Here is a 24,004-nt window from a genome sequence, read left to right on the forward strand (position 1 = left end):
AAAATGTTAAAATTGCAGTTCAACACAATGAGGTTAATTTGGGGAAAATACACAAGATGAAACCTATGCTGTTTCAGATCTCCATTAACAGTATTATTAGATGAAGTGGAGAATCTAGGTAAAATAGCTTTTATTAACAGAGACATTACCAACTCCAGAAATCTTGGTCAATGCTTAATGCAAGATGTTCTTGCTTTTTCCACTAGTTCTTTTCATGCCCAACCTGTAATTATACTGAAGAGCTGGACAACACTCAGGACATCCCATCTGATTCTTACAAAGTTTGCAGATTTTTCAGGAACAGTAAGGTATCTCAACACTTTTTTTTTTTTTTTTTTTTTTTTTTTTTAACCTGGAGCTTCTTTTTCCATAGATAATCTTATGGATACTACTTATGGATACCAGTCAGCAATGGTCAGATTTTCTGTCACCTCTGTTTCAGTCTGTTCACTGAATCCTACTACACTACATTTTTTTTCAGTGTTTTATGAAGGTGATTTAGGTTTCCCAGCTACTTAATGTATCAATCTTTCAGTACTTTTATTTCGGGAAGACACTTTTTCTTGGCTTTCTTTGTTTGGTATTTCATATATTTCTTCCTGTTTCAGCAAATAGAAGTGGTATCAGTAAAAGACATTTTCCACCTTTGGCCTTGGGAAATTATTTGGTACCAATCAATAGAATACAAGAGAATTCATTCTGGATCAACTTAGTGCAGTAACTTTTTTAAGCAGTGCTGCTATAAAAAAATTTTTTTTTGAAGGAAGGTAGGGAAAATTGGGCCCCTACCCGGAGGATTCCTTCATGTTAAATTCCTCTTCTGTTGCTTACGGATCTTATCTCTGTTACTTGGAAGATGATATTCATCCTTTGCTGGGCCTGGGTTCCTGGATGCAGATAGCACGATTTTGCTGTCTGCTGCCTATTTTCTCTGCTAAGCCTCCTCTTGGAGAGGCTTATTCTTTTTCTTCCTATAACTACATTGTTTTTGCTTTGTCTTTTGCATCCTCCTTGGAGAGCATACTTTGTCTCTACTGCCCTCCTCAGAGACTTAGTGGCTCCCCTATCTCTTTCTTTATGTCATTTGGCATTAGCAGCTTAGTCTGCGAGAAAACTAATCCTCTTTCTTGCTGATAAGTCACTTACGCTTTCCTTCTCCTTTGTTTCTTCCTCTCTCTGGAGGTAAGGTCCGGCCAGCTCTAACGCCACTTCATGTGATGACGCAGGCAAGAACGAGGAGCTGGTGGACCGTATGCAATTGCTAAAGAGGTGAGTACTTCTCTGGTAATACCCAGACATGATGGAGTCAGCACGGATTATGGAAACAACAAAATGCTCAGCATTACTGGCGATGTTGAGTGCACACTGACGCATTTCAGGGCGCATGCTGCAGCCCCAGGGGAAGCAGCAGTCATGTTGCCAGCAGAGATGAAAAGGGTCCAGGTAATAGCATAAAAATATCTTTGCCCAGAAGAAAATGCTCTCCAGGAGAACTGTATTGGTCATAGAGACAACGTAGCAGTAAAAAGGGGCTGTTAGGAACATAGTCAAGAGAGCTAAGGCTGGTTTCTCTTGAGAATCACTGGCCCCAGAGACACAAAGAGTTCTCCTGATGTGACAAATGCCATGCAGCCCTCCCAGAGAATGCCCACATAAATCAGCTTAACAACTATGAGATGAATTTGTACTTCGTTAAACTTCAAATGGACCCCGGTCTGCAACATATAACGATCACAGCTTGCAGCAAAGCATACAAGCTCACAGCTCCACAGAATGGCTGTGGGCTGAACAGACATCAAAATGGACACCCACCATCCTCTCAAGGGGGTCTAGGTTGGCCTGGGGGCCAAAGGCAACACTAGCCATAGACTGGGCAGTACATGCTGTCCGGAAAATGGACAACCTTAGTCTACAGGGCTGTTAATCCAGCACCTTTTCCAAAAGCACTAGATCCACAGGGGAAAACAATCCTTACAAAAGCCCAAACATTACTAAAAGGATTGCTTCAATATGTCAATACATTAGTTTACAGATACATGCAAACAGCTTTGTTCCTGAATTCTTCAAATCTTGCTACTTTCTCAGCAGGCATCTAACAGCACAAGAAAATCTTCAGAGCACCTACTTACATAGGAAGAGGGAAAAAATGACATTCTTTTTCGGTTTCAACAAAAAGAATTGTTTCTGCAAGTTTCTGCCATTCTGCTACACAACAGATGCTCCAGCCCCACTCAGCTTCAGCCAATTGTAAGTCATCAGTTTTCAGCACACAATGCAGCTGAAAGTGTGTTCAGCTGGTAGCACTGTTGGAAACAGATCATCATTTGCTCAGATCTTATATTAACCTTTTATTTCCCTTGAATATCACCACTGAAAATTACATACACACACAGTACAGCTCAGACTGTTCAAACAAACCAGGGAAAACAAACAGCAAAAATAAAAATATGGAGATAAGAAAGGAAAGCAAGGAATAAGAAAAGTCTACAAAGTGTAGCAGAAAGAAAAAGGAAAAAAAAAAAAAGCTTTAAAAATTATTCCAAGCATTATCAGAATCTCAGGCCAGCTGACAAAGGTCTTGAAGCAGAATCTGAGCAACTTCTACTTCAAATGAGCTCAGTTCCTCTCAAGACCTATATACCCTTTCAAAACAAGTATAAATATGAAAAGCAGATCATCCTAAACAGGGGGAGACCAACCTCAAAGTCTAAGCAGGCTTAGCTCCAAGGGTCATATTGTCTTAGCTAAACTATCAAATATCCACTTCATCTGCTTCCCCTAATCACTCTCACTACTGTAAATTTAAACCTCTAGATAGCTATTACTGCTGCAAGGATGACAAATGCAGCCCTTACAAAGTGTTTCATTCTGTCATATTTTTAACAATTTAGTTACATAATTTGTTTTCCTGCTCTAAATTGATCCATCTTCATTTGTATTGCTGTAACAAGAGGTGCATAGTGCATACAACCTATAGCAACGGCTACACAAATACTTCACAGTTACTAACCCTATCTTAGGGAACAAATTTTGAAGGATGTTCTTCCCAGACATACATTTTTTCAAGCTACGCCTTAGATAAAATCTGGATTATAAAAAGGAGAGGTTAGAAAAATAAATGATTTGTCCAATTAAAAAATATATACACAGTGTTGAATCAAAAAGATCTGTCACCGCCAGTAAGACCTTGAAGTCACTGGATAGGACAGATCTTTCTTTTGGCATCTCCGTGAGGCTCTGCTTAGCTCTGGCCTAACGACAGGTATGCAAGAGTTGCAAGACAGACTTCTTAGTAAAGTCTTCCAGAATAGTTTCTACATGGCAAACCCTTTGCCATGCCATGTACATCCCTCTGCTGCACCTCTCTTTGCCAGCTTTGGCCGCTCCAGAGCCAGCTATCAGAGGTGAGAGTAAGGAGACTGCCTCTCTGCCAGCACCCTGCGCAGCAGGGAGGACAAACATGAATTTCAAATTCCCAGTGCAAACTAGAGAAGCAACAAGCTCCTTGATGAAACAGATTACCAAACACAGGTGAACAATGTATTTTTCTCCATTCTTTTGGAAATAGCCTTATTCCCTTAGGAAAAAGTTTCTCTCAAACTGTTTCAACCTGAAGCAGACACCTTGGTGATAATACCAAGCTGCGGGGCTCATTCACTTACAGAAGCACCAGAATACCTCACAGGAAGGACTGGATAACATCAGTCAGTGGAAGAACAGAAATGAAACTTAATTTAATCAATTTAATTCAATAAATTTAGTTTAATCCCTAAATTCATGGACTTTAATTTCCCCTAAAACCTCAGCATTCAACAGCCGGATACAGACAAACCTAAGTGTAGCAGTCATCTTCAAGTTAACTAGGAGCTATCATTGTAATGCAGCTATGGATAAATCACATGTGATTACAGAATGCATCAGGAAGCTCCCAGAGCAGATAAAAACCTTTAATAGAACATATTGGCATTGTGAAAACTCATCTGGAACAATGTGTACAGCTGTGGTCATCTGTGCTCAGGAAAGGTTAATTCAACTGGGAGCAGAAAGAGTATTTTGATGATCAGAGTACTAGAGAGTCTCTTATGGGACCTGACTAAAAGAGTTTGGCTTGTTTCACTTCACAGTTGACAGCTGAGAGTGTATGTGATTTCGCTCTAAAGTCACATAAGATACATAAGCACCAAAGAGGGAGAAGAAAAGTAAATCATCCAGGTTATTGATGGATAAGTTGAACAAGACAAAGGACATTTCTTAGGTGCCATTATAAAATGGAAACAAACTGATTGGGAATAGATTTAGACTGGAAATTAGGGAGAGAAAAGAGTGAAATTCTAGAATAACATTCTAACAAGAGCAATAGGGACAAGAAACAACTGCTCTTCAGACTGATGAAATTTATTACAAGGAGTATAGGAGAGGGCTGCCTACAAGATTTTCCCACAACAGCAGGAAATGGAAATAAATGACAGATTAAAAGAAGGCTCTTTATTGTTTAATAATAATTAGTATAATTGTTTCTAGCAGTTTTTGTAGGCCACAAAAGTTTTGCTCCTATTGGGGAGCTACAAGATGCTGGCAGACCTGTAGAACACAAACAGTCCAGATGTCTAACAAATGGGATTTTAGAAGGGCTGTAGACATCTGGAAATAGGTCATTCTCTGTATAATGTGAGTATCAACATAAAAATACAGGATGATTCAGAAAGTTCTCCAAATTCGGAAAGAGACTAGTAAGCAACACGTGTTTATGAGTCGCAGGGAGCAACCCATTCAGGGTTCAGATTACGCCAACCATATTCTTTGGCTAAACCTACATCAGAACCACTCAATCTGTCATAAGAAGACCCTGCTCCATAATGCTATGCTTGCTGTCCTCAAAACCCTCACATCAAATGTGCTGTGTGGATTATATGCACAAACATGCACAGAAATGTGTGTGGATGCAGGCACACCCATATACATGTATGTCACAAACATGGGCTATTTCCATTAAAAAGTATATCATCTGTTTAAACAAGAGTCTGAAATGGCCCAAGATTTGATGAAGAGTCATATAGTAACTCCAAAGTGGAATCAAGATGATCCTAGCTACCTAAACTCTTCGACAGCTAGAAACGGTCTCTACAACCTACTAAATAGCTTAGAAAACCAAATAAGCAAGCAAGTAAATGCTATTTCTACAGATCTGAAAGAATTTTTCTTTTGTGTGAAATATACTTAAGAGAAGCACAAAAACAGGAAGGAAAAGCTTTAAAAATGAAATTACAAATAAAACAGGACACAGAAGGAAAAGAAAAAAAAAAAGCTTCCTGAAAATGAGGGGGAAGGGAACATACCAGCATCATTCGTTCTCAAGTGGGGCATTTGAGAACAAGCCACCAACAGAGTCCCTTCTTCCCTTGGCTTTGCCTCAGCCACCTAGAAGACTACTTTTACCGTATCCATAAAAAGCAGACAGTTATGGGCCGACCGCTCTGATGAGCTGGTCGGCCACGGTGCCCGCGGGTCCAGGCGGCAGTTCCCACGGCGAGGGCGCGCTTCCCGCCAGGCGCTCTTCCTCAGCTCTCCCCCGGGCTTAGAGAGCAGCCAGCCCTCCAGAGGCGGCCGCCGCTGCAGCTTCGGGAGGCTGCTGACCTGCCTTTTAAAATAGTGGGAGTCGCTTCCGTTGCGCTCTCGGCGGTGCTTATACGGAGCCAAGAGCACACCAAAACACTGCTTCCCCCTGCGCTCAACCTGAGTAACCAAAGAGCAGCTGTACGCGCTTCAAGGCAAGGCTACACTTTCCCACCCCTAATTTAACGCTGGCTTCCTTCCACCAGCTGTAACTGCAGCGAAGGACAGAGAACGGTCACTTTGGGGGGAGCCACAGGCTCACGGCGCTATCTGAGGCTGCCTCAGCCACGTCAGACCGACACTGTACGCAACTGAAGGCAGCAAATCTACTTACTAGGTTCACTAGTAAATAGTAAGCGAGTCTGCTAACAGCTCAGTTCATAGGTAAACTCCTGAGGCCAAAGGCAGTGTCACAACAGCTGATCTTATAAATGAAGAGCTCCGCACAGAGTCAACGGAGAACCAGGTCCCGTGTGGGCCAAGTCATCTGCCACTGCTGAATTACCTGGAGCAATCTGGCTTTAGCCATGACATTTCTTTAGGTAACATACACAACTATGGAGCCTTTGAGCCCTATTTTCTATCTTCCTGTACACTTAGGCAAACTACTTTTTACACTTTTGCTTTCCAAGCCTTAGATCAGAAATAATGATACTTCCAGAGCAGTATGGGGGTTAACTCATTCATTTCTGCAAAGTATTTTGAAATTTGAAGAAACAAAGAGATAAAGTGTGGTGCATTACTGTTGTTGTTTGCAGTGTGTTAGTGTTATTAAGTTATGTTGGCTCTCTTTCTAGGCTTTCTTTTCAGAGAAGTTTTAAAACAAATACTTGGATCAAATAACTCATCAATGAAAACTTGGATACTCTCCAAGACCTAGGTCTTTGGCAAGTTCAAATAAAGCAGGTCTCTCTATGTTTTAAGTAAAAGTGAAAACTACAGTGCACAGGAGGTTGATATTAGAGGGTACACTTGTCTGACAAGAGCTATGATCTACAGAAGATAAACTGAATAGCATATGGATAACAAGAATATCGGGACTTTGTATGTACCTGAGAATCGACAGTCAGACTATTGGTGGCTTTTTTACATTTAAGTTTCAGAGTAATTAAGGCATTAATACTACTAATGGTTCACTAGGAATGACACTACTCTCCAGACCAGGACCATTAATTCAAAAGACAGTCCTGGCAGTCACAGCGGCTACAGTGGGAATGACCAAACCTATGCTTTTCTTTAGAAACAGAGAAGGAAGCCCGAGATCCTGCTCCTAGCGTCCATTTAAAACCTCATGACACTTGCCTTTACAGACAACAAATTTTGACTGCAAATGCTGTTCAACGCTTTGCATTTTTTAGGTGATGAAAGCAAAGCCCCCTTTTGGATGAGCCAGATGAAACATCTTTCCTGGATTACTGCCTCAGTTTGCACAGCTCTGCTGAATGCCAGTGACGCATCTATTTTCTGTCCAAGAGCTATCCACATTTCAGGCATATATGGAAAAATACAATTTCTAAAACACTTCAGAGCTTTTCGCACAGAAAGGTGCGTATCAGTTCCAGAGTTTACTCCGCGCACTCTGTACCCAGCCAGGGGGGACTAACCGCCAAAAGGGTCAGTGGAGCGAGTGCTCTGTTTGGGTTTTATGCTCTCTCCAAGATCTATACCAAAGTTTATCTGGGTGCCATGTTTCATATTACAAGGATATTCTTTTTCTCTGTAGTCCTGACATATGGAAGTAGAAGCACAGCTGGATCTGAGACGAAGAAAATTTGTGATTGGGAGTTTGCGTTGTTGCTGAGAGTCTGGTTAGACTTGGTTTTAATCACTAAGCGGACTGTATACTTTTGAGGACTGTTGAGGAAATGAGATATTCATGACCTGATTCAGAAACTAGCACTTTGGACAAAGTTTCAGATGAATCTGTTGATGAATTACCAGGAATAGCTGAGTTTATGTTTGACTGAATTTCTATGGTCAGCTTAATGAATACATGTACTTGGAAACACTTAACCAAGATGCACATTCATGCTTCTCTACTTTGCCATTATATATAGAATGTACAAATACGTTGCACCAGTTGCAGTTGCTTTACACACAATTTTTCCCACAATAACAAGTCTAGAGCAAGAAAAAGTTAAAGTTATCACCAGAACATGCCATTACATTTCCAGCCCAAGGTTGTAACTTCCTCGGTAGCCCAAATGTGCCAGAGATCTCCAGCTGTAACTCTCTGGAGTAAGTCCCATCTCTCCATTGGTATCACAGACATTTTTCTGAACAGTTCTATGCAGCAACAGTCAGACTCATGAACAGCAGTAGTAAAAGGCCTGAATCACAGAAAATCCTATAAAGGAAAATATGGAGTTTTCAAGGCCAGTTTTTAATTACCAGTTGGAAATGCAAGGTTTTCTTAGAACTTCTGGAAACGTCTCAGAAAATCCAAGCTTTACTTAGAACAGGCATTAAGGACAAACTGAGACAGAGAGAAGTTTTTCCTATCAAAAAGGTCATGTTAAATTCCTACATGATGTTCAGGAAAGAAAACAATGTAAACTAAAGCACTGTGATTATGCCAATATAACAAGTATCTATACTGCACATATAAAAACATCAATTATGCAAATTGTTTGAATTTACAAATTCTCAGCCTGTGTACTGAGAAATACTTAGTTTAAATGACTGTTCTAAATCCATATAAAGTACAGGATTTAGCCTTATAAACCGCCCTGGATCTTTACAGTTACCAGGCCTCCATTTAAACAAAATATGGTCTGTCATAATTCTGTCTGGCTTTCTCGCATTTCGCCTCTACAACATGGATGTGAAAGAGAAAGGCTTGATGTATTTATTCGGGTCTGGGCGCTCTGCCAATACAAAGATATTTTAGGCTTCTGGCTCACACTGAGTTCAACCTCTTACCTGCCTCCCCATTTAGACCACTGGAAAAAACCACAGCTACAGAATTACAGCCATAACATAATCAGAATAGCACAGAGAATGAATCATAGCATTATCCTTATATCACTGCCCTACCCAGGTTTCACTCGGCCATCTCCATCACAGATCTCTTGCAACGTCCATTTTGCATAGCGGCGTTAAAAAAAAGAACTCAGAATTGTGGTAAGTGCTAGGTTATCTGCTGGGAGAAAAAACTCTCAGTAGAATACCTAGAAGAAACTTAGATGTTTGTCAAAAACGATACATTAAAAATAAAGATATTTTGGTATTTACTAATGAGGTATTTATCCGTGCTTATTTATACACTTGTTTATACTAGCTGCTGGAAGCAGTTACAAGCTTTAGGTGTTTTCTTCTACCATTCCTCTAACTTGCAAGAGAGCCAAATGGAAACCTTAACATTTTTGTTTTGTGCAGAGATACTGCCTCCCTGTGATCACAACTTTAGTGATTCCTGGGAAAATACTCTTGTTGAGGCACGTAACACCAGAATCAGGCCCCGCATATCTAGAGCTGAGCAACTCAAACAGTTAGAAATCTTTTTCCAGAGGGTTCATTCACTCTCTCTTCAGCACTGGACAGGTCACCAGGCCAAAAAACACTTGTTAAATCCCCTAAAATGCTAATTTGGGGTATCCACCTTGAAATAGCAGGAGTGCCACAGCTCCCATTAGCATCAGGTATCCCAACCTTGGGCAGCCAAAGTCATCAAAAAGTCTAAAATACCCAACCCAGCCCAACCCCAACTCATCCCTAATGTTCGCCCGTGTCTCAGGGACATACACAAAATGAAGAATCCTCTAAATAAAAATACAACATGTAACTCTGTAAAACTGATTTTGTGGGGTTTGTATATTGTGATTGTGGTGATTTTAAATGCTACATCTAGAGACAGCAGTTAGTGCTTTTGCTGGGAGGGTACTCTCAAGGGAATATTCTTTGCATGGAAGATACAGTGGCTTTGCAAATCAATGGATTACAAAAAAAGGAATACACAATAAAGAGAAATCTGATGTGAAAACTGGAAGAGATTGACAAGAATACTGAGAACCTAGTGTCTTTTAGCAACAGCTTCAAAATCACCCTTAGTCAGCAAAAATGTTTTGGAGGTTGGTGTGAAATGAAGTTCCCAAGTCAGTGCCAGGAAGATGGATTTCCATCAGCAATAAGTACAGCAATAAGTATCTTTGGTTTAATTGCTCGAAGGCCAATCCTGCTGTCAAAATTGAAGGGCCAAAACAAACTATTGTGAGGAAGCTTATATGAACTTGATTCGTGCTCTGAGCCATAATAAGTCTTTAGGGCTGTCATCATGAAAACTTTCATTGCACTTTATTTACATAATTTTAACTAAAAAAGGATAAATCTAACTCATTGGATAAGCCATGCTCTCTTTCAGCATTCTCATTTTTCTGCAATGCTATTAGCAATTATTTTTCCACTTCTAAAAAGTTTTCCATCATTCTTAACTCTGTTATCAGTCTCCATTTGAAATACATTGTGGCTTATTCAGACTGCTTTTAAACATCAATCAGCTCTGGTAGGCACACATATCTGTCTTGGAGAAAAAGAAATTGCATCAGTGTAATTTAGTTACTAATGATAAGTCCATTACACAATCAACAAATTGGTGCTTCTGCTGGATATTCCCTTTTCTCTTAGCCTCCATAAAGGAGCAATTTTTGGTTCAGTTAGACATTTGAGATTCATTTAGTAAATGGATAAAGTAAGTATTTGGACTTTTACCAATTGTGTTGCATTGTGCTGATTACTAATTGCAGCTGTTGCATTTCCACTGCAGAAATTGCTATTTTTCAGTATGAATACAATGATCTTTCAGGCATAGCTGGACATGCAAGTGCCCTACAAATCATTCATGTCTTCTGCTTCCCTGATGCAAAGAGTTTTCCATCTCCAGGCAACAATGAATTACAGCAAGGGCTGGCAACTTCCCTTGTGCAAAGTTCCACTGTGTAATAAACTGGAAATTCACTAATTTTATTTTATGAACCTTACTAACTTCATTTTCAGTTGTTCATAGTTTCTTGTAGCACCCATCACACTGGAAAATTATTCCATTTGGGGGCTCATCCTACCAAGTGATCAACCCTCTGTCACTGTCTTTACCTGATCTTTTTCAGAGTTTAAGCAAAATACAGTTTAGATATTTGAGTGCAACAAGCCTTGAGAGGAAATTCTGCTTTTCATTATGAATAAAACTCCTAAAATATGTCATTTTGTTCCATTTTATTTGTTGTATGTAATTCATCTGCAAAGCACTTGAGCATGGTTTGAGTTAGAGGACTCAGTGTGAACGAGATTCACTTAGACATTTAACTCCGCTTCAGCAGGATGTATTTTAAAATGCGACTAGGAAGTTAAATTAACAGTTAATTCATCTAAACTTTCATTCCTACTATTTAGGCAGTACTAGATACCTAGAACCAAAAATGAACCGATGATTTCAAGCTAGCTCAGCAGTAAATTGCTGCTACAGCTCACATCTCCAAATAACGAAGAAAGTCTCACTTGGTAATTAAATAAACAGAAACCTTCTAAAACTACCTGGCAAGGGCACCCTAAAGCAGGGGATTCCTGTTGTGGGCGTTCTCCTGTGCAACACATGCACTCCCAACGAGCAAGTTCGTATCTGTTTTCACACAGTCGTTTCCACACCAAGACACGTCTCCATTCCCCCCTCCCTCCTTCTTTCGTATTCCATGATCCACTTCAACAATTAGTGGAAGTGGCTGGCTGTGCCTGTCCGCACTGTTCCCAGGCTTTGCTCTCCCCCGGTGAGCTCTGAAGACCATGCATTATCCGACATGACACGGCTTGGGGGCCTTCTACAGCAGCAGTTGCACACAGGGAAGCAGGCAGAAGAAAGAAGAAAGTTAGTCCACATTACATCAGTCTTGGACAGCAAGACTCAAATTATCGAGCCTTAATCTCTTAGGACATTGACCCAGGTGACTGGATTTTAGATTGTTAGGTCTTGTAAATAAAAAATAAATATATAAAAGGAGCATAAAGGTCGACAAAAGTCAGCTAGTTGTTCTGTTTTGTGACATTAAAACACAAGATCTGAAACTGAAATTAATCTTAGTACAGATAGACACTAAATCCGGATGTTTTAACATCAGGCAAAAACATATCCATAATCTTTTTCTCAAATTGTTAAATACTTGTTGTATTCCATCCCAGTTCATTCCTCTGCAACACGAGCAATTTGCCAGCTTGTACCTACATACTGAACGCGTTCAGTTTATTGTAAACAGTTTTTACATGAGACAGCTTCCTTTCACACACACACAGAGAGCCTCTGCACTTGAGTCCTTACATGCTTTTTAAATTAACCTAGTCAAGTGCACAAATCGTTGAAGACCATAAAATACAAGCATAGGTAGCCTACTGTTCTCTAGAAATAAACTCCTGGAAATAACTAGTCCCTTCTCTGTCCAAAATGGGTATTTCCTTAGAGTGTATGCTTAATATTTTCTCTCATTTTGTTGCTGAAGTCCAGGGAAATGACCATTCTTCTAAGAAAAGGTAAACCCTCAGATGTGTCCCCAAATACTCTGCCTGTGTTCCAACTCTCATCAGCTAAACTGAATACACTGGTCACTGCCATTGATACCAACAGTCTTCAGTATTTACTGGTGTGTCCCTTCCTCTGTTGCTTTAACACAAATACAGTCAAGACTATGAGCAGTTTTACAAAAGATATGTATGTAAAAATTTCAAAACCTAAATTGGCCACCTGATCAGCTTCTGACAACTTGGAGAGAATCGAGTCCTCCCCTCTCCTCTTTCAGTGACCCAGACAAGAGGTAGCCCACAAAGCAATATCGACACTGATTTGCAAAAATGCAGGTAATTCCAAATACATTTGTACCCAAATATTTCTGTTCCATGAATAGCGTGTGAAAAAGTATATGCAGATTATGGCACTGAAATATATTTCTTTTAAAACATCCATATTTCAAAACTACATTTGAAATTACTACCTACAGTGTCTGAACACATTAAGTGCCTGCAGTAGTTCATAACACACCTGAAAAGTTATATAAAATGACTTAAAATATATATATATATATATAAAATTAAAAACATGTAAATAAAAAATCCTCTTATGTTTTAGTGAGTGAAGCTTTTTATAAAGTTACATTGAAAAGCTGAAGTGGATAGAAGAAGAATTACTCTTTGAAGGTCTAATCATACGTAGTAACTGGTCACGCAACTGCCAAACATAAGGATATATATAGACTTCATTATAGGTCACACTGGATTGCACTGCATTAAGTATCGGTTTCAGTCTTATCAATGAGAGAACACCTGCCACTTACCTCTTCCCAAATTGCATCCCAGTATTACTATCAATTTCTATTCAGTAAAAACAGGCTTATGACTTCAGAGATTTTTGTTTGCTTCATTATTATAGCTATCAGGTGCAAGAGAATGTTTTATTCCCTGTTCAAAGCTGAAAACCTATTAGGAGCGGAAAAAGCAGGAAAATCTGCTTTTGTTTTGTAACTAGGCATAAAAGCAGAGGAGAAAGGTCAGCATCTTGAAGGTTTGAAAGACAAAGCCAGAATTTCAAATGTGCTTGAGGACCTCCTGATGCAGATGGGCTAGTAGGATCTCCGAAGGCAACGGGACCTAATATGCCCAAGTTATTTTGCAAGCCTCATCTATCCGAACTACGATGTTTCTTAGCATCCATTTTTTATCTGTAGGATTAATCTTGTGAATGACACTTCAAGTAAACTTAACTACCTTGTCATCTGTTGTTTTTTTTTTCGTATCTCAGATTATAGAGACAGACATCAAAAGTGAATGAGTTACGAGTCATTACTCATTTGTTGAGATCTTTTATCTGAAAACATGCGCTGTGAAAATAAAACACCTTTTCTTGCTAAGAAGGCACTGCAAGACAACATGATTTGCTCAACACTGCAAACAATTTTAGTCTTACTAATGGAGACCAGCCCACATGGTTAAGTAGGGCATTTCCTCTTTTACTGCCTTCAGTATTTTGTAGCTGAAAATCAGAAGAGCTCATTTAACAGCATTTTTTTGCATGCAAATTGATGATGTCTGCACAGGTCGGACACTGTTAAAGGAGCCAGAACTCTTTAAATACACAATATAGAAAAAAATATAGTATATAAGCTCTGCAAAAAATACAAATTATAAGCTCTGCATAGCTTGGAGCTGCACAGTCATTCTCAAAAATATAAAAAAATAAGAAAAATGTATAGCCAATCCTCACCCATAAATCTGATGTTTATGAATAATGTTGGTTCAAAGTGTCACATGGCAGAAACTCTCCATTTCCCGATAAAAAGGTAGAGCTGATCTAGAATTAATGCAACGACGATCCAAGAAGACTAGTGTTAAGACCACGCTGGTATTCTGTCTCCTGCATTCACTGACTGCAGAACTGGGGAATGCTCAGCTGTGGCAACTAAAAGGACAAGTCCATGGAGTGCAGGAAGCCTGTGAGCTCTTTGGAGAGTGCTACTGGTTGAATGTGCCTGGTGGACTGCTGGTTAGGATACCCCAAACACCAACTGTTTGAGTTTATAGATGATTGCACACTAAATGGTTGTAGATCCCTTTGTTTCAAGAACTGTGCATCTGATGTGCCACCAGAGGTTCTAGGGGAAAAGAAAAGACTTCCATTTCACAGCTTTCAGATAACCATATGAACCACATAGAGGGTGTGATAATTAGACACACTCATTTAAGTATCACTTTTGATGCTGCAGGTTAATGTAGTCTCCTCTAATTTATCTTCTGAATCCCTGGTCTTCCTGATCAGACTGCTGAAAGAGTCCTAACAGTGTTATTTTAGGACACAGCACCATTATCTGTAGACATCAAACTAGAATTCTTTCACCTCACATGCAAACGGGAGTGGGGGAAACTTTCCATCACTGCTGACTTCGCATGACTTAGCTAGTACGTGGGTCCTTATATGAAAAATTCAATACAGATAAGGATGGGCTTACTGAGGAAGTGAAGTGGGCCTCAAGACTTTGCGAATCCCACCTCCATACTCATGTACAACACAGGACAAGTTGCTTGAATCTCAGCCATCCATACGAATGTCAGTGCAGCAAGGACAATATCATTTCCTCTCATATGCCTTTGGTCTACAACATCTATCAAGGCTTTAAATTCTTCAGAGTTTGTCTGTACCGGTATATGTACCTTATGCATACACAGACATCTCTAGCACAACAGCATTCAATCATGGATGAAAAGAAGTCCCATAAGATGCTGCAGTGTAGCCTACAGACATATTAGAAGTAGTAACTATGTTAAAACAATGGAAAGGTGAAACGAAAATTATTAATATTATTTTGCACTTTATGTGTGGAATATTTTTTGTGCAAATGAAACCTCAGCCATTCATCAATGCAAAGCTTATATCAAGGACTCTCTGTCCTGCCTCAGGCTATACAGTAAATATGCAGGTGATGATTTAGTGCTTTTATCCTTGAATTGCCTTTCCTCATGCCATTTAATTTAGATCATACTTCCAACACAGGAGTCTCGATTAATACTCTGTAACAGCAAATCCCACTGTAATTAATTTATGAAAAAGGAATGGTAACACATGATGAAACCACATTCCAGAAGATGCAATGTTCCACTGAGAAGCTGGCAAGCTCCCACACCTATTTTGATGACACCATAACTAAGCATCTCTTTTAGTCCCTTCTCTACTCTTCCCTTCTTCCACAAGCCTTGTAGGCATCATTGTACCTGCCATTTCAACTCTCATTTCAGAGAATACATTTCACAGAAGTCTCTACAACCAACAGACGAATCCAATTTCACTCCCCAAATGGGAGCAATAAGCTTTGGGACAAGTTACAACCAAATCTGCTGCTAAATTCAGTGTGCTCATTTAGTGGCTGAACATTATTTAATCCTAATAATCCTTCACTTGCCTAAATACAATCTTCCAGAGTCATGAAACTGTTGGGTCTTCATCCTTGGAGATAATCAAACCTGACAGGGCAAGGTCCTGAGCAACCTGCTCTAGCTGATCCTGCTTTAAGCTGGGTGGTTAGACTGGATGATCTCCAGAGGTCCTTTCCAACTTAAACCATTCCACAATTCTGTAAAACTATTTGTTGGTAGTTATATTGTTAGAGACAATGTCACCAAAAGCAGGGCAACAGAGACTTTGCAAATTATTAAATATACCTATTTATAACTGTTGCATGCCTATTTAGAGGCATATAACAGTTCTGAATCTGTGGAAATTCGTCAAGGATTATGGCTAGGTAGCAAAACTACAGTCAATGCGATCCACATTAGGATTCTATGCATAATTTCAGAAGTTTTTCTGGTTTCCATATAAAGTCCATTCAAAATAAGTGGTATGCAGGTAACGATCCATTTCTTTCACTTGGCAGATTATTGACAATATTAATGGCACCTGTTTAGTCCATCACATTCTTCCAACTATACCTTTCCTACTAAGGGCTTGTCTTCACTACAATGTTTCTTCATACTTAGATTCCAATTTTACCCCTAATCCAGCTTAGCACCTATTGATTGTTTTAACTCCATGGAAAATATCTCTCCAATCTTTTCTAATGGAATTAATAGGCATATAGCTTCTAAAAACCAGATCTGAACTGAAATGATCCATCAAAGACCACTAGAAAAGTCTACAAGGGAGCAAGAAAATCTTGTGTTTTGTAGTGCTGTAAGCCAGCAGTCTAAATATTGAGGTAGCTTTCCTTTCCTCTGTTTGCAGAAGCAGGGCTGCATTTTCTTATGGACATTGTTCTGATAGCATTACCAACTTAAAAAGCAGACTGCCCAAACTGTCCAACGTCTGTAGTGAATAAATGATGATTTCATTTGGTTCATGATGGTTTCATTATATGGCAGATAATGTTTATAATGCACACACTTCCTCCTAATAACACTTCAGACCTATGAATACATATTCTCCAGCAGCTTGAAATGGGGTATAGCTCCATCACCCTAACTACAAAAACTGATTAAGTCTTCAGCTTATGACATAGCTTCTGGTTTTTGAACACAAGATCCCTGGTATCCTTTGTAATAATGACGATGAGGTCTGAACAGCCATGGTGTGTGATACAAATGACAACCATGAAACACACACTGCAATGGATTTGTTATGCATCCCGCTAAGTCACCCTCACGTAACGTAGTTTACTGTCATGCTAAATTACACAAAAATGTAACCTTATACACCATGCTCTAAATATTCCATGTCAAAGCTTAACACAAAAGACTAAAGTACTACATCATGTTCTGGTTCTCTGCTTCATAAATAATAACTTTCATGCTTTAAAGGTTTCGTAGGTAATAAGATGCAAGTAATTTAAAAGAAGCAGTATTATAGAAGCAAATACTAAACTGAAGCTCTTGCAGCCACCTGAAGAATAAATACAGCAGTTTGAAGCAGAATTTGTCATATATACCGCCATTTCTACCTATGCCTAGTACTAGAAATATTTCTGGGGTGGCATAGTACTTTATCTCTAAATCACCAATAATATTATATATTTATTGATGGTGTATTACATACATGCACGTAAGATCTCCCTTCCAGTCATACACAAAACATACTCGATTCAAGATGCTCTCAAGCTATCTTTTCTGTCGGTCCTTGAAGAGCTGTGTAACACTCCCTTCTCGTCAGGCCTTAACGCTTTCTCTGCTGTGAAAACACCAACAGAAAATTGCAACAGCATTCCTCTGCAACTGGATCAGGTGCTGAAAGCAGCCTTATCACGGAAGCCTGATGATCAGCCTAAGGTAATTTACTCTGCAAAGGAGCTAGGTCCAGTATTTTTATGCCAGACATTCTGTGACCCCTCTTATCCACTACTGATGTCATCCTTGATGCTCCACTTCTCTTATAAGCAGCCCTGCTCTTTCATTATTCCACATAAAGCCTTTTTATACAAATTCAGCTCTTCTCCAAAAAACTCAAAAATAGTACTTCACTCAACATGTAGGCCCATAATGTGCTCTACCAACAGCCATGATGGTAAAGTTTTGACTATTTCTACTCCCATTAGTCCTGCCAAGCCAGTGCAGCCGCAAACAGCCTACTCCCATGACTGTCCAAGTATCATCAACAAAATGACCTTTGAATCCTGCCTGCAGGTCAAATTCTGCTTTCAGACACATACGAATACGTAATTTTTAAATATACATATCACCCTTGAATGCAACGTGGTGCCCAGGTGAAACTGGGCATGAGCTGAACCTTGCAGGTCTGTGAACAGGCACAGGAACCTCCCAGGTGCTAGTAAGGGCACACATTAGCCATAGAATATTTATTCCTGGAAATGATTCATGAGAAGGAAAGAATGTAGCTGGTTTTCTCATATCCTTGGACAGGCAAACAGGGAAAAAAAAACAACAGCATTTTAGCAGAGTTTTCAATCATAGAGTCATCAAGGCAGATACAATTTGGTGCAATGCCATCTCTCTAAAAAAGGGAGTGATTAACCTTACACGATGGGAACTATTAAAGGTGATTTAACATTTAGCACCAAGAATCTTCTTTGGCAAAGGACTACAATTTTGCTAACTCATTATCATTCCTCTTTAGCTCACTCTCGACTTCCAAGGCAATTTTCTGCCTCAATCCTGATCCTTCTAGGAGCCTCCCATTTTCTTTTATTTCAGTAAATCCCAACAAGCACCATGTGAACATCCACCTTGAGGGCCAAGACCCTAAAGATCCACACTTCTGTGCAGTTTCTTCCACACTCATGACATATTCCTGCAATGAAATTAACTTCTTTCCAGCTAGCCTACACCACTATAAAGAAGGTTGGATGAGACAACTTAGGAGTAGAATCTCCTGGATGTTTTAAAGAAGTAGTACCTTCCAGTATCTTCAGTTTTAAAACATAACACAAACTGGTCTAATAGCTCCTTTAATTACAAAGGCAGCTATTATGACTACAAACATTAATCCCTTTTTTCTGTCAGTTAGATTCAGAGTGCAATCTCAAAGCTCCTGGGCAAATACCTCTTGCCCTCTTCAGATATTTAATATATCAGCCCTTTAGGAAGGAATCCAAATATAAGCTTCAAGGCCACATAAACTCAGGACAACTCAGAGTATGGCCTATGAGAGCAAGGGGGAGGATAGTTGCAGATTTAACTTTAGAAATATTTATCTCCACTCCTCTTTGACTCCCACTCTCCCCACCTCCTTTTTGCCAGAAAAACAAACATTTTTCATTCTTAGATAACATTGGAAGCAGATTTCCTCATCTCCTTTGGAAGAATTCACCAGCTTATTCTTCATTTGTTGCTTTCTGAAGTGACCCTTAAACTGAAGTGCCATTCTCATCAGCACACCTGGCAATTACCAAGAGAAAAGAAGCACTCTGTAAAAACTGTGACAGAACAAAATTATTTCCCAGTGATTTATTAGGCATGCAGCCGTTAATGACATTGCAAGTGTGGAAAGCAAGATGGAGGGGCAGAGCTGAAGCCAACACAAGCTGTCAGAACAACACTGTAGTCTCTCGGGTTAGAAACATTTAAGCCATCTGAAGTTTCAGCCTGGCATGCTGACACAACAGCCCTGAAAACACCCATAAATTTGCACATTGAGGAATCTGTTCAAAATAGCAGCAAAGAAATGGAAAAAAAGCATGCAGAGATGTTTGTGCGATACTGGTAATAAAGGATCACGACCTCCAGGAGCCTCCTTCTACTGCATCGGCTCTGCTGTCAGGGCAGAAGTAGTAGAGGCAACAGCCACTTCCCTGGCTTGAGAGAGAGAATGTTTTTGTATTCACTTACAGACACTTACAGTTATTTTTGTCCTTATTGTGAAAAATTCCTTTGTTCTTCTGCACTAAGAAGTCACCTTGTGATATATCTGGGTATAAGCCAAGGAAGCACCAAGGTTCTGCAATTCCCACCTGCTGGGAGCAGCAGGTGCTTGTCACTTGCCACAGTGAAGTTCTTGAGACAGGTTCTGCTCTCTAGTGTAAACACAAAGTAACTTTACTGGCACTGTCTGAATTACACCAGGGCAGAATCCCTCCTTTTTCACAGCAACACAGAGTTACAAGCAATGTTACCATTAGAACAGAGCCATTCTGTGAGATGACAAAAGAATGTACTGATCTCACCACCGTGAGCTCCTACTCAGCAACCACGTTCTTAGAGGAGAGTTTTTAAAACATGTTCAAAGCAAGTGGTGCATTAAATGTAGATTCTATTATCTTCTAATGGCTTAAAAAAATCTGTAATGCTAATACTCTCATATTAGATATGTCTAATCGAGAGAGCAAAGATTTGTGTCCGGCTCTGTAGCAGATTTCAAGGATATTCCGATCAGAAATTTCAATTTGGGTCTCTCTAATTTCAAGATTTCCGAAAGTGCTGCCAGGAAAGAGGGAAGTGGATATGACCTCTATCTTACACAGGCTCCTGCAACTATATTATGGTCCACCTAAATTACCAGTTTATTAGTCAGCTGTGTAATTACAAAGAAGATAAACAATCAAAAAAAAAAAAAAAAAAAAAAAAAAAAAAAAAAAACCACCAGCAACAACCAAAACCAAAACAAAAAGCTCATTCAATCTAACAAACTTAACAAATTTAACAAATACTTCCCAGCCATGTGGGGAGAATACAGTTGTCTTCACTTTACTCTTTAAACTACCAAATGACAAGTTGAGAGTAGCTAAGAAAACCAACTGGCAGGAATTTAGTGGTCTATTCACTATTCCTAGAAGCAAAACATGAATGCCACCAAAGAGATGTGTTGAAGGAGAAGATTCAGCACAGGAAGAAGGTGAAAGGAGAGTGTTTTCAGACTTTTTGTACTATGACTCACTAATCTTACTTGAAAAATTTACCTGTGAAATGCTCCAGATGCTGTGCAATATAAAACTAGCTTTCTCAAACTGATCATTTTGTTCCCATTGTCACAGCAAGCTCATAAAAATAAATGAGAGAGAAGAAAAGCATACAAACTTTCTTTGCAGATACGCCCACAATCGTTGTATATTTTGTATTATTCACTTTTTCTTGCCCAATATTTGTCACTACTTTAAGTCAGGATTACTACATGTAAATATGTATTTTAAGGCTAGCCTGCATCACAACAGTACCTTTCTGTTCTACTGCTTTCTTTTAGATTTAACTCCTCTCTCCCTTCCTACTTAGACCTCATTAGTCCTTCTGCTCTTCCTAATTTGAAGATCTCAATGATCTTCAAAGATCAAGAATTACATGTCTCAGCAATAAACATGATCTCACAGCAAAACAAAGAAGAGGATGAACAAAATAAAAATTACTGTCTGGTGAAAGCTCCCTTGACAACTACAGCTACACTGACAGGCACCACTGAAATAATAGGAATGATGCTTCAAAACAAGAGCCAAGAAAATGTTATGAAAGAGGGGAAAAAAAACAGACTAAATGGATCTTTTCAAATGCAGATTCCACTGTCAAATGAGGAGAATGAGAAAAATGTTCTTTATTGTAGCACAGTCAAACTTAAACTGCCAGATAACAGCAAAACACCAAGAACAAAGAATAAAACTTGAAAGACCATTGGCCCAATTGTCCATTCCAGAAATGCTAGAATGATGCAGAATGAAACAGAAAGGTAATATTCTGGGGATGGAAAGGAGGGAGGGACGGTGCTAGTTCATTACTGATTCTTGAATTGCTCCCAACTAAGTGAACAATAAAACTCACATTGACTTCAGTGCAGTATCAGGCATTTGCAGGCTTGTGTCTGAATAACTACCATTGCCTAGGTGACAAACTGCACAGCAAAGAAGCCAAAAGATTAATGAACATGAAAAATTACACTCCATTTCTAATGCTGTTCTGTCCAAGACCAAACTGAGTCAACAACACTCCTGAAGAAAGATGGTCTACTGGCTTAGAGAGGTGATTAGGAGAAAGCATTAGCCTTCCCTCATCAAAAATGTTTAGGTTTGAACAAGTTACTTAGACACTGCTTTCCACCTTAGCTTCACAGCCATAAAAATGGGGAAAACTGCAGTTAGTACCGGTGTGGTCAGAGTTGTGTGGTGTTGGCAGGTATTCCAAAAAACATCGGATGGAGCCTGCAGACTCATGCAGCAACAGCAGCATCTCCCAGGCTACCTGTGGCTCTTCAGCAGGGAGAGATGCAGGTTCTCTGAACTGAGTTAGAAACAGTTGCACAGAAGTTCCTGGCTTGACTGAGTCAAAGGCAGAGGACTATGGAAAGGGATAGGAGAGCCAATGCAGCAGGTAGGATGAAAAGGAAGAAGGTACATACTCTGAGTGGCCCTTTAACATACTACATTCTATTTTCTTGGTATTTTATAACCCTATTGTTAAGGCGAATATGGTAATACAGCAAAAATTATTGCCTAAACACTCCAGTCACAAATGCATGGGGAAAATCCACATTAGCAGACACAGATCCATTTCTCCTAGCTTTGAATGCACTCGAGCAATGCAGCAGGAGTTTGGCATATGCTCCTGGGCTTGCATTCCACTCCAGAGAAAAATGAAGTCTACAGAGGAGCTGTGTATTTCTCCTCCATTTTATTCTACACACTCAAGACACCTAATAAATTCGCTTTCACTTCCTATTCTTCTCTAAAACAAAAGAAAAGCTTAGAAACAGAACTATCTTTTTGGTCTCTTGTAGCCTGGCAAGGGACACGCTTAGGACTGTCTCCACTTTTATATAAAGAGACCAAAATAAAAAACCCAGATTGCACAGAAAAGATGTCGGGACTAAGTCATTTCTTGCCAGAAGTGCTGGAGCCAAAAGCAAATTGGGATGGAAAATAAAAAATTGGAGTGGTTACATGGATAACAAGAATATCCTGTGTTAATAGTAAAGAAAAATAATAACCAAAGTTTTGAAAGGGATGTAAACTCTGAAGACCCAGAGAAGCCAGTCTTTTAGTATTCACTGGAAATAGAAACTTTGTCTGTGGTTAATCTGTATCTTTGTGCTACAACTTCTTGCATCTTGTCTTTATCGCGTGAATATACAAAACTGAGTCAGTTTATAGCTTGCAAGGCTCATTTGTCTGCTCCACTACGACAATATAACTGTTCCTGCTTTTCTGGCAATAAATAGATGGCTTGTGACAAAATCTGAGAGCTCTGGGTTCCTGAGCCCTGTGAAATTCAGATGGGAATTAGTCTCGAGACATGGAAGAGTCAGATTAAATGCTCTGATTCAGCCACAAGGCACGGACAGTTCCCAGAGCCAAAGCTGGGGATGCTGAAGGCCCTGTTTGGGGGTGAACACACTTTTAGCTAAACCACACTGACAGTGTGTGTGTGAACTGCATGAACCGTGCTGATCCCACAGCCCGGGGCAGGCGAGCAGCGGCACAGCGCGAGTTACCCTCGCTCCTCCGCGCCACTCGCTGCACGCGGGACACGGCACCGTGGGCTCGCAGCCCTGCGCAGGAGGGGCTGAGACCAGGGCAGACTCCTATGCTCCAACCCAGCCTAAAGGTTCAGGACTTGCCAGTTGCACAGACGGCACCGCTCAGCTTAGCTTCCCCCAGACTCCGAACCTCAGCATCAGGCACAGGAAACACGGCTCCCGCCTCCCTCCCTGCCTCTAGCTGTGCTAAATGTCAAGAAAAACATGCACCAGCACCCAAGTCACACCAGCTGCTGAGGCGGAGGAAGGGCCGGGAGGAACTTACGGGAATGTGCACTCGCAGCATGAGTTTCTTCTGGCTGGAGCTTTTTCTGCTGCTGCTGCTGGAGGCATCTTTCTTCTTGGTGTCCATGGCAGTGCTTCCCATCCCTTTAACCCAGGCACGGTGCTGGGCAATGGATCTGGAGTCTGGAGAGGAAGGAAGGCTCCTTTTCCACCTCTCCCCACAGTCCCCAGTTACTCCAGGCTCCTTTTTCTTTCTTTCTTTTTTTTTTTTTTTTTTTTTTTTTTTTTTTATGGCCTTAGGAAATGGGGTGGGGGGGAGGATGGGAGAAGCAGAGGGAAGGGGAGGAGTTTCTCCAGCTCCGGCCTTTAATCGCAGAAGCGAGGTGTCAGGGGGGACCTCCTCAAGAGCATGAGATGCCCTTCCAAACGCAGCTCGGTTTCTCACTCTTCCGCCCTTTCAAAAATATCCGGAGCATCTTGGGGGGGGGGGGCAGAGCGGGGAGCGAGAAAGTTTCCTGCCCTTCGCGCAGCCCCGAGCGCCGCCAAAAAAAAAAAAAGGCCCCAGAAGAAAAAACAGCGAAAGGCGGCGGCGGGGCCAGCGCGGGGGCCCCGCGGCGGCTCCGCGCCCCGCGGGCAGCGGCGCGGCGAGCGCGCCCGGGGCGCCGAGCGGGGCGGAGCGGAGCGGAGCGGAGCGGAGCGGAGCGGGCGCCGCCGCCGCCGCCGCGCGCAGGAGCGGAGCCGCCGCGG

At 40.6% G+C, this 24,004-nt stretch overlaps 1 protein-coding gene across 1 annotated transcript in view; it reads right to left on the bottom strand.

The window, feature by feature from the left end:
• Positions 1–23,528, bottom strand: part of PRKAG2 (protein kinase AMP-activated non-catalytic subunit gamma 2) — a 216,322-nt gene extending 192,794 nt beyond the window's left edge. Inside the window, exon 1 of the mRNA XM_062568789.1 lies at positions 23,298–23,528. Coding sequence (XP_062424773.1) covers positions 23,298–23,399 — 102 coding nt within the window. The 5' untranslated portion in view covers positions 23,400–23,528. The remainder of the gene's footprint in view (positions 1–23,297) is intronic.
• Positions 23,529–24,004: the final 476 nt, after the last annotated feature.

The sequence above is a fragment of the Rhea pennata genome, chromosome 2, assembly GCF_028389875.1.
Source record: "Rhea pennata isolate bPtePen1 chromosome 2, bPtePen1.pri, whole genome shotgun sequence".
Taxonomy (NCBI): Eukaryota; Metazoa; Chordata; class Aves; order Rheiformes; family Rheidae; genus Rhea; species Rhea pennata.